General features: G+C 41.1%; 1 protein-coding gene across 1 annotated transcript; it reads right to left on the reverse strand.

Annotated features, from left to right (window-relative positions):
- Positions 1-1,575: 1,575 nt before the first annotated feature.
- Positions 1,576-11,141, reverse strand: clocka (clock circadian regulator a). The gene is made up of 20 exons (XM_053322774.1): positions 11,070-11,141; positions 9,963-10,022; positions 9,467-9,615; positions 9,275-9,366; positions 9,067-9,156; positions 8,804-8,924; positions 8,543-8,656; positions 8,335-8,453; positions 7,832-7,914; positions 6,519-6,625; positions 6,258-6,405; positions 6,025-6,100; positions 5,733-5,874; positions 5,520-5,620; positions 5,276-5,369; positions 4,284-4,441; positions 3,967-4,176; positions 3,665-3,852; positions 2,775-3,075; positions 1,576-1,863 (listed from the first exon to the last, which is right to left on the reverse strand). The coding sequence occupies exons 1-20, from the start codon at positions 11,087-11,089 to the stop codon at positions 1,576-1,578; spliced, it is 2,661 nt and encodes an 886-aa protein (XP_053178749.1). The 5' UTR covers positions 11,090-11,141.
- Positions 11,142-11,560: the final 419 nt, after the last annotated feature.

Here is an 11,560-nt window from a genome sequence, read left to right on the forward strand (position 1 = left end):
ATGGCTGCTTTATTAAAGCATGATGAAGAACCGCAAAGCAAAGCTCTCACTTGCCAGACAAATTTCATTCTAACCACTGAGCACTGGTTAGTAACTCTAAGAAAGAGTCTGCAGCTATAAGGATCATTATTAAGAATAAATGAAGTTTCTGCTGGTTGACCGGCGTCACCCTCCCTGAGGGAAATATATGGGGGCCCCACTGCTTCTTCAAGAGTTACTTAAGGTGGTTTTGAACTTCTGCTGCTCAGACACGAGCAGCTGGAGGTCTCCCAGAAAGAACTGGAGGAAACACTGGATGGATGATCAGCATGTCAGTGAAGAAATCATTTGATTGACCATATGCTAGCATAAACCCTTTCATTCGAGCTTAGTTAAAATAATATGAGCCACAGGTTAACAGGTCGGATTTTTAAATGTTCAATATATTTTAAGGTATGCATGTTTATAGATGGAGCGTAGAGGAAATGTGAATGGCTCTGAAATGGAGGGATCTCAGCAGAAGTGCTAAAAGTGAAGAAAATAAGGATATAAAGGGAGATAGTATGTTGGCAGATCTTACTCTGTTGCATACATTTAGCTTAACCTTGGTAGTCTTTATTTCATTCACAATAACTGACTCATATTGAAATTAGAGTGTTTAGTGTGCAGATTTGAAGCAAATCTTAAAAAGCTTAAAAATACTTTAAAACATTTTGTCTATCATTTTGACAATTTTGTGAAAATATGGATCAAGGATTAAACAAACTGTGACACAACAAGCAGCATCGGCTTTGTCTGCTATGCAGACACACAAACAAACACATCCCTTCAGAGAAAGGAAGTTTGTGAAAATATCAGCCACTGAGCATTTTAAGATCTTTTTTTCTTAGAGTACTAGAAAAAAAGCATATTCAAAGCTGCAAATAACAGACTACGCATTTCATTTCATGCATCATATAAAATATTAGTTCTTTCTTTTTCAATATATTTACAGAATATATTACACATGATGTTCTGTACAGTAAAAGTTCAATCTACACCACATTCTTAAAAATATTTTCTGACCCATAATTATTTTTACATGAAAAACAAGAATAGGAGAAAACATCCAAAACAAACAAGCCGCTGGCTGTTGCAGGACGTCCTTGAAGCTTGGAGAGATGCTCCACTGAATTAACTGGAGAGCTCTGCATAAAATAGTCCTGTGAGGGTGACTAGAGCACACACACACACACACACACACACATACACACACGCACACACTAAACACACAAAGGTTTTGGGGGGGAGGGGGGGGGGGAGTCCATTACAGGGAATGTAGCTCCCTGTTTTCTTGGAGAAAAAAGGCTTCAACTCGGAGCCAAAGCCGACTGCCAGAACCACTGAGAGCCCAGTCTTGGGTTCTCTGCAGCAGTCTGTGCTCAGGAGTTCAGTGCAACCAGCAAAAGATCCTTCTGAGGGACCATCCAACCGCTCCTCAGCCTCTGAGGCATGGTCTCAGTACTGCACCTTCAGCAGAACTCCTCATGAGACCCCCGTCATAAAGACAACCACACCTGGATTTGGCTCGTTCCACGTCTGATTGGCCTCAGCCAGCTACTGTGGCTGTGAAGCAGAGCGCTCAGACAGACTATCTGCTCTGTGAGGAGCTAGTTGCTGTTGCTGAAGTTGCTGTTTCTGCTGTTGCAACTGCTTCTGCTGCTGTTGATGTTGTTGTAACTGTTGCTGCTGTTGTAACTGTTGTTGCTGTTGTAACTGTTGCTGCTGTTGTAACTGTTGCTGCTGCTGCTGGGTTGTGGCAGTGAAGGTACCCTGCTGCTGCAGAGGGAACGCTGCCTGCAGGATCAACTGGGTGGACTGGTTTCCATGAAGCAGCCGTGGAGCCTTGAGCATTAAGTGAGAATTTGGGATTAGCTGGGATCTCAGGAGGGATTTCATGTTTTAACTTGATGATCTATTATGTCATAAAATGTTTAATTGAACTAACAAGTCAACATTTTGGCTTTGACATTCAAAACTGTGAACCTGTTAATTCACTTTCCATATAGGTGTGCAATGACATCACTTTTTCACACGACACCACCCCCCTCACATCACTGTGACTGCTATAAACAGAGAGAACAGTGACACTGAGAAGCAAACCTTTTGAAAAACTACAGCCATCAACACTGATCAGTATGACATATTGGTGATCTGTGGATGTTAAAAAGTGGCCAAAAATTGAACTCACTGAGACCTCAACTGAACTTCATGTGTGTAGCAAGACACAAGGGAAGTTTCATTACCTTAACGTACAAAAGTGTTGTCATATCTGTGACAAAACCACAAGGTCTTAAAACGTTACTGTGGTTGTCTGTCAGGTTTGTGAGTATTACACTGCATCAAAGTGAAGCTTCACAATGCTTTCCTTCTCTTCAGCCTACTCCAGTCTATCAAAATTTCTCTTGAAATATATTAGTCTAGTTTATAGCAGTGCTGTTTCCAAAGTTTGTTTTTTCCTGGTGATTGCATGCTGGCAGATGCTGATTGCTGCCATTCAGTGGGGGAGTGAGAGTGGTGATTTCAGTGTGAAGCGACATCGCATACATACCTTTAATTTCACCAAAATAAATTCTGATGTTTATTGTGTGCAGCTCTATGAACACATATATAAATAAACTGAAATTACACCTACCTACCTGTACTCCAGTAAACATGAGCATAGCTTAATTTTACTGATGTCAGGTAAAAATGTTGTGTCATTTGGAAACATCAAAGTGCAGAGTAAGGTGTGTGTATTTAAATGAGAGTGTTACCTGTAGGAACTGTGTCTGCTGCTGGGCCAGTGGAGCCTGCCCTGGCTGCATGGTTGTGACTTGTGACTGCGTCTGTACCTGCTGCTCCTGCTGCTGCTGTTGTTGTTGCTGCTGTTGCTGTTGCTGCTGCTGTTGCTGCTGCGGTGGCTGCTGAGAAATGCTGATGGTCTGGGTTTGGCCCTGCTGAGGAGCGAAGGCCGTCACCACTTGGCCCATAAACATGGTTGTGGGGACCATGACTGCCCCGCATGCCATCTGTCCTGTCACTAGCTTGGTAAGCAGCTGAGGAGCAGCGGGAAACCTGTTACGGGACACAGGAAGCAGCTAAAGGTCAGGTAGGTTTAACTGAAGCACGTGGAAATGTGGTCAGGAGATTTCTATTAGTCCTCACTTGTGCAAAAATTGAACTGCATTGTAGAAACGCTAGTATAAATCAAATAAAATCTAATTGAGCAAATAAAAACAGCGACAAGTTATTTGAGGTCAGGAGCGAGATGTTTGTTTGGACTGAGCCAGACTGCTTTAACTTCTCTTTATTTGCTCGGAGGGAACAACTGTTTTGCAGTATCTGTTTATCACAAAAACTGCCCATGTTTACCATGTTTCCATGTTTTCTATTTTTATTAATATAGCAACAGTAGATTAAGTAAAAAATAAGCCCTTAGAGCATATTTGTGGTCCCAATTAACTTGAATAATTTCAAGGATAGGCTCACATTTTTTTCAAGTGTATCTTTCAAGTGTATCTTTATACAACACTTGTATGCCCATATGTACACTGAAAAGGTTAGTGGTGGCTGTAAGTGAAGTGGGACAAAATGAATAGCAAAAAATTGCTGTTTGTGAAGATAATGAAATTAAAGTATGACAGTTTTCAAAGTAGATGCAAACCTAATCTGAGCACCACGGTCTTGTGCAAATGTCGCCACAGCAGGAGTGTTGGGACCAGTGTTCTGGGCCAGGCTAGTGGCAATCTGGACCACGTTAGCAGGGCTTTGCTGAGGGATCATCATTGTGTTGTAGAGAGACGCCGGCAGTGAATTTTGTTGAGGCTGTAGAGTGAGAGACGACCGTTGAGACTGAAATACACAGAAGCAGAGTAAGTGAATAGATCTAAAGCACAATTGTTGGAAGAGTCAACAAACAGGCCGTGAACGAGATGTGTTTAATGAACGGTATGGAGAGAAGTAGACCTGTGAGAGTGCCGTGCTCTGTTCCCGCAAGAGTGTTTGTTGCTGGGGTTGTGGCTGGACAGCATGTTGTTGCTGTATGCTGTTCTGTAGAGGCCCTGCAGAGACCACCTGGCCCTGCATGCTGAGCGTCCCCCCCTGCTGCACAGCGTTCCCCTGGGCCATCTGAACAGTGCTGAGATTTATTCCTCCGGCTCCTTTCTGCAAGAACATCTGCAACATACGACAAAGAAAGAAAAGAGAGTAAAATAAAAACAATGAAAATTTCAGTGCAGTGATGTATTTAATATCCTGTATGTATGAGACCTTTAGCCACACACCTGCAGGCTCTGTCCCTGCACCCTCTGCAGCTCGTCCTGAATCTGCCGCAGCTCATCCTGCTGCCGCTGAATGTTGGCCTCGATCATCCTGGTCCTCTGCTCGAGCTGGTCTTTCAGGTGTTGCATGGCATCTATCTGGTTGGAGAACTGCACTATTGACTATCAAAAAACAATGACATGGAAACACAGATGAAGACAGTACATATGTGAATGCTTATATCTGGCGTCACTTAAAAAAATACACTGTATATTTGAAATGTTTCTATTCAAAACCATAAATAGACTATGCCACATTTCTCTTACACAGCATATACCTATATTAACATATCTGTGTGTGTGTGTGTGTGTGTGTATGTGTGTATTAATCCCTTAGCCAACAAAGCTTTAAGACTACAGGGGGCAAATCCTAACTGACACCAAGGTACAGGTTTATCCAGGACTTGTGTTTACATGTTTACAAAAGATCTCAAGGGTTATGATGTTTCCTACAAATGCAACAATATAATAATTATACATTTTCTCCCACTATAACATCTCTTTTAGATACTTTTACTTACATTTGAGCTACAATACAATTGAGCTAGTTCTAGGACATTAGAAATGTTATTAATCATTTTACTATTGTCACATTTTTAGCATTTATACTCAACATGTTTTCTAAGTTATGTTCTTTTCAATAAGACAATTTGGTTTTGGCTCCACAGTGATTAAGTCAATATAACAAACAGTACACATCTTATCATTTTGGGAACTTTATAAGCTATTGGATTGATAAACAGAATTGACAAAAGAAGTGGAAATATCCTTTTAGTTCATCTCCCTATTTATAGAGTGTATAGAGTGTTTGACCTCAACATGAGGTGATTCATGAGATGAATATCTTACTTGGCCACTGGTCTGAACTTGCTGCTGTTGAGGCTGCTGCTGCTGCTGCTGCTGCTGTTGCTGCTGCTGCTGCAGCTGTTGCTGCTGCTGCTGTTGAGGCTGCTGCTGCTGTTGCTGCTGCTGCTGCTGTTGAGGCTGCTGCTGCTGCGAAACCATGGATGAAGCCGTGTTCTGTCCTGTGTTTTGGGAGCTCATTGAATGCTGATGGAAACAATACAGACACCGAACAGAAAAGATCAGGATGAAGAACAGATGAGCGAAGAGTACTCTCATCCCTGATTAAATCCCTCGTGATCCGGGGCACAATTGTTCACAAAATGACCACCAGGCTGTTCTTGTCCCTTGACTGACCTGACTGCTGATAGATGATCTCCGTTGTGATGTCATCTCCACAGCAGAGACGGACTGACGACCTGGTGTACTCCTATCTCCCTGAATCTTCATCTGTGACGCTGCAGGGAAAATATTAACATGATGCTCAGATTTTTAAAAAACAAAAAAAAACAAAAACAGTCATGGAGATACCCTGCTGGGGTGTCACGCTTGATAATGTTTAGTGCTTACAGGCTGGGTCAGACACAGCCGTGTGGGAGGATTTGCGTGAGCTGCGTGACGAGGCAGAGGGTGTCCGGCTGTGGTTGAAGCGCTCCAGAACCTCCTTCAGGCTGGAAGTGTTGAGCTGGGACTCGGAGCCGGAGTCCTGGGACTGCTGAGAGGTGATGGAGAGAGTAGCTGTGGTCAGTATCAGTGTGGGGAAAAAGCTCATTCAGGTAGGGTTAAGGTTAGGGTTAGGTTCAATTAACTGCTCCATTTATTACATTAAAAGAAACATACTCTAGTTAGATAAAATTCTCACCTTGTCTGCTGTGATCTCAGGCGGTGAGTCTTCTATTCCAAGCTCTCTGCGCTGTTCGGCTCTTACTTCACCGTAACTGTATAACACAGACAGTGAATGAAAACACATTCTCATCAAAGTGAAAGATCAGAGACAAAAAAAAGCTTTCAACATTTACTTTAGGTCAATTTTATTCTTCCACTTTCTATTTTGCAGATGCATTTCTATTTCCAGAGGATAAATCTTCTGCGTACCTTACAACAGTGTGTGTGCAGACTATAAACTCAGGTCTGGAGTTCCACTGGTGATAGGTGATGTAGTAGTGGGTCTGAAGCCAAATCCACTGCTGCCCTTTGGTGAGGAATCTGTAGTAGCAGGACTTTCCTTTGCCGTACTGCATTACTACAGAGACACAGGGAGAAAGATTAGGCTGACATTCAGTTTGAAAGCTCAAGACGAAGCTCAGAATCTAACATCAGCTCAGTTTTATTAATAGCTGGATTAACTGTACTCACAGTGTTCATGGCATTTGGCCAGAGTGTCCAGGTCATCTACATGGTAGTAGTCATATCCTGATGTGCCCAGGACCTCAAATGGGAGGTAACCTATGATGGGTGGAGCTCTGGACAAACAAATAAATGTTAGTGAGATGAGTCACTGGTAGACCTCTGAGACCATGTTTGAGGACACAAACACTCCTGTGGATGAGTCACATTCACACACCCTCATTTAGGGGCTAAATGTCATGAGGTTTTTACAGTAATAAGAAGAAGATGCTACAGTGTTGTACATAAATGCCTCTGAGCGACTTACTCTGGCATCTCTCAGACAACAGCATAACTGAATGAAGAACACTCTCAAAAATCATGTGATTTGGGATCATTTCTTATGTGATTTGATCTTATTAACCTCATCATCATAGACGTATCTGTCCTCTCCTTCCACTGAATTCCACTTCCAAGTGACCATTCAGAGACATTTCTCATCAGAGACATCTCTCACTGGCACATGCAAAGGTTTTTATATATTTTTAACACTCATCCTGCAGCATGTCTTGACTAATTACTGATCACAGATAAAATGTATGTTGTAGATACTACAGTTAGGGTGCTTTCATATCTGTTATTCTTTCATGTGGCCCAAAAACATAGTTAGTTTCCCTTTTAGTCCTGTCCACTGACTTATTACAAATAAACCCAGAGCTAACCCATTCATTGAACAGTTTTGATGATGTCATCTTACATCATTACTGTTCCTGCATGGACGCAGGAAAGAAAATCTAATTCCAGTGACTGACAGCAGGTCACTCTAAACTTTACTGCTAATTATGTGTTTATTCACCTCTGTTCTTTTAGTCCAGACTGTAACTCGACCTCATACTCTCTGTGGATCATAAATAATGATAAAAAGACAGAAATTGTCAACTATAACTGGGATAGTCACTTTGTGGTCACGTTGTTTCACTGACTTTTAAATCACACCTACGTGTAGTTAACATTATGAAATGATGTCTTTTTATCTCTAGGTCAAAGAGTTAAAAATCAGCAGATGGATTTAATAGTAGTTTTTGAATTTATGCTAAAATTATAAATGTACTGAACCAAGCAGGCAGCCAGGCACACACACACAGTTACTTTCAACTGAGCCAAACAGGCTACAGTAGGTATGAATGCACCCTTTGATAAAGTATCCTGTCATTAGTGAAGGGTTGCTATACAAGAGAATAACCCAAAAAACAGACGTCTCTCTCTACAAAATGAAAAACATACACTGAAATGGAGACTGTGTTCTTTTGAAGGGTCATTGACAAATACAAAAGAAACTGTACCTGTGGTCCAAGAAGAGAAATTTCCACTCTAAACTATGTCTGGAGGTGAATTCCTCATTAGGCTCTTCTACAGTGCACATCTCCTGTGGAGGATAGGGGTGAAGATGAAGAAAGTATTTGCATGTTTTATAATATTATTAACATTAAATACTAATTATCTTTTGAGCTTTTATTCTAGCAATTTCCAAAAAGTTAAGTAAGTCAAGTCAATAGCTGCACCTTTAATCAGCTAAGAGATTTCTCACTGTGGGCAGGAGACAAAGAGAGAAAGTGTTTTATGTTTTTAAACAAAGGAAAAGTGGTTACCAACAGGGGCAACAGGGGACTGAGCATAATGGTTGACAGAAGACCAAATGTGTTTGCCTCGGGGTGCTGGGCAACCATTTCAGTTAAGCCCTTTAAAAACGTACTTTTTTTTATAAACCCTGAGGCAAGAAACTGAATGTGTGTCAACCAGATAAAGGGAGACGGGGAGAAGAAGAAGAGCCGCCAATGATTCTTACCTTGATAAACTGTGGTTTGGCTAGCCGCACTGTTGCTATGAGACACACTCTGTCTTCAAAGGCAGAGTGAAGCGATCGCTGGATCACTCCTTCAAAACCGTTTCTGGTACAGTTAGGCACTTGTGAGAAAGGGAACAAAGAAAATTCAACTTTAAGGCCTTAAAAATGCATCCCTAAAGCTCAGATGCCTTCTTTCAGTGTAACTCACCATTATTCAGGGACTTGAAGTTTCCAATGAACTTGACATATTCGTACACAGGAGGCTCTTTGGGGTCGATGGTCCCTCGGAGCATGTGGCAACAGAACTCTAGCTGATTTTTTGCTGGGGAAAAATAATTGCAATATTAAAAAATGAGGACCTAAGTCTAAGAATTGGCAACTTAAATATATCAGTCGAATAATGTAATATCACATAAATGAAAATGCCAGGACACAAATAAGACTCTAATGAAAAAGCTGCAGCACTTACTTTTCAGATATTCGGGCGTCAGTGTCTCCCCCTCCATGATATGAGAGGACAGAGCCTTGTAGACATCTGAATGCTCCCCCATTGGCAGGAAGTTTAACAGGTTCTGATCCACGAGATCAGACTGAAACACAAAAATGTAGCTTTCATTGTTGGCATTGTTATATAAATGATCAATTAAAAGAGCAAGTATTTGACTTTCCTTGACTGACTACTTCCTCTTGAAATATTCTCATTAATTCAGAACTTCAACATGTTATACTCACAGGTAAGTGCTCTAGTAAGGACGTCACACTCTCGGAGGCGTAGATTATATTCCCATCAGTCATAATTGCAAGAAAGAATCCATCTAATGCCTGACAGCAACAAAAAACAGTAAACTAGTTCAATTTCACTGATATTCTTGTTTGTACACAAAAGAAAAGGAGATGGAGAGAGAATTGTGCTCCATGTTAAGAGGTTTCACCACCTCACCTCTAACATCAGCTGAGTGAACTCTTCATTACTAAGAAAAGGAGGTTTCCAGTCTTGTCTGATCTCAGTTGACTCTGACTGAGCAGCGATTTCTGGAGACATAAAACAAACAGGGTCAGCTGTAGAGTGTGTGATACAACACTCTCTAAACATCTGACAAGTAGATTTCAGTCACTTGTCAGAGTTCCTCACCTTTGTGTTTGTGCAGAAAGTCGATGCTCTTCTGCAAAATAGTAGACTTGTCCATCTTCCGGGTGTTGCCCGGCAACATGGTACCCAGCTCTTTGATGAGGACATTGAACTGGTCTCTGCGTTTCTTCTCAGATTTGTTACGGGACACGCTGTGGGTTGAGACACAATAAGCATAACAACACATTTTCTCTTGATTACATGGTTATTGGTTTAAGCTACATCAGCAATTCTGTATTAATGAGAGAGCTCTGAAAGACTTCAGCTGCATTTCATTTGGGCAATTACAAAATGTTTGCCAGGGGCGTGAGACACTCTGCCGTACCTTTACTTCAAGACTAAGAAAGGTGAGGCAGGTGTATTTTTACATAAGCTCATGCTCAGTGAAACTTTATTCATCAAAGAACATCATGTCCCATAAAAGCTACAACTGTAATATCAAGGAGATGTTCGTATCACTGAAAGTCTTTGATGTGAACACAAAGCTCAGGTTTCTTACCGTTTTGCTTTGTCCTTTTCATCTTCTTCCATTAACCCATCAAAGATACTGCTATCATCCCTGCAGAGCAAACAAACCAACAGCTCTCTAGCAAACCCTTTACACACACTCTCTCCCTGTTCTTCCCTCTTCTTACATTTTTATCATGCGGTAATAGCAGGAAAGAACTTTTAAAATGGTCATATAAAATTATTTTATTTTATTTTCTACGTTATTAGTTTATTTTATAAGGGCAGTGTTCATTTCTAAATATACCCTAACAAATAAAACAGTCCTTTACTTCCCAAAACTTTGATCTGTTTGTCAAGTAATCAATGAGTCAGCTGAGCGATAACTGTTATCTAGTAAAAACTAGAAATACTACTGCAGCTGTGTGCCTCCGCCAACCAGTGTAGTTGCAATTTCCATCCATGTCTCTACAGACTCATATAATATTTAGAGTGAAAACCTTGAAGGAATTTAATAAAAATGTATCAAGTGTATTTTCCATGTATTTGTTCACATATTTGTCCAATGAAGCTGATTCTAATAAAACACAACGTTGTAGTCATGACAGTAGATGATGCTTCAGACATCCATGTTGCTACAAAGAAGCTACTAACTCTGAAATATGGACGCTTTACACACATCTTCAACCCAGCAGCACAGAATCTCTGTACAGTTTACAGGTGGGCACCAAGATTAGTGTCAGCAAGTCAGTATCTGACCAAATGTGAAATACGGTCATAATCTACCTTTCTGTTTCTGAGTTCCAGCATTGAATAGTGCCCAAAAAAGTGTTTTTGCAGAATGTTGTGATGCCACAGTTAAGTTGATCTTTGAACTTTTGGATATGAAATGTCATCACTTCATTATTTTATGCTGTTCCCTCAAGGTGTTCCTGAGATATCGTGTTCATTGAATGGGACGGACAGACAAACAATCTGACTGGCCACAGCTGTCGCCAGTGCAGAGACATAAAAATGCTGTTTACAGCATCTCAAATGAGATGATTTGATATCATTTTCTGTATTATTGTAAACTGATTACCTTGTGTTTTTTTGGCCTGTAGGTCAGACATCATTCATAAAAAATCAATAGCTAAATGCAGCAAAATGTTTGACTCACCGGTCGATGCTCGAGGTCATTTTGTATCCTGTTCAGGGTCGCAGTGTTGGAGTGGGGTCTTTTAATCGTGAGGTAGACATTTGTGTACGAACCTTTGAAGAAAACAAAAACACAAAAATTATAAATTGTGACAGCTTCATCACCAAACATTCAGACCACCGTTTCAGTCAAATCTAACCTCATCTGAATCAGTGATAAAGGCCCTATCTGGCAGTGGCATCACCTCTCTCACAGAGTCTTTACCTTACTGACAGTTCAGCCAGTCCTGTGAGAGGATGAGGAAAGTGCTGCTGGATGAAGGCAGAGTCTGGGTGGGCAAACTGCAGAGGTGGTTGAGCTCTGTGAGTCTTGGAGGAGAGTCACTGAAAGTGTCCTCGATCAGAGGGTGGAAAGCTGCCAAAAGGTCTTCAATGAGCTGAGTTTTTCTTCTACTTCGAGTGTGAGTGTGGCACATGGCAGCAACATCTGAGTCTACAAGAGGTTAGAGAAAT

Source organism: Scomber japonicus, chromosome 7, assembly GCF_027409825.1.
Source record: "Scomber japonicus isolate fScoJap1 chromosome 7, fScoJap1.pri, whole genome shotgun sequence".
NCBI lineage: Eukaryota > Metazoa > Chordata > Actinopteri > Scombriformes > Scombridae > Scomber > Scomber japonicus.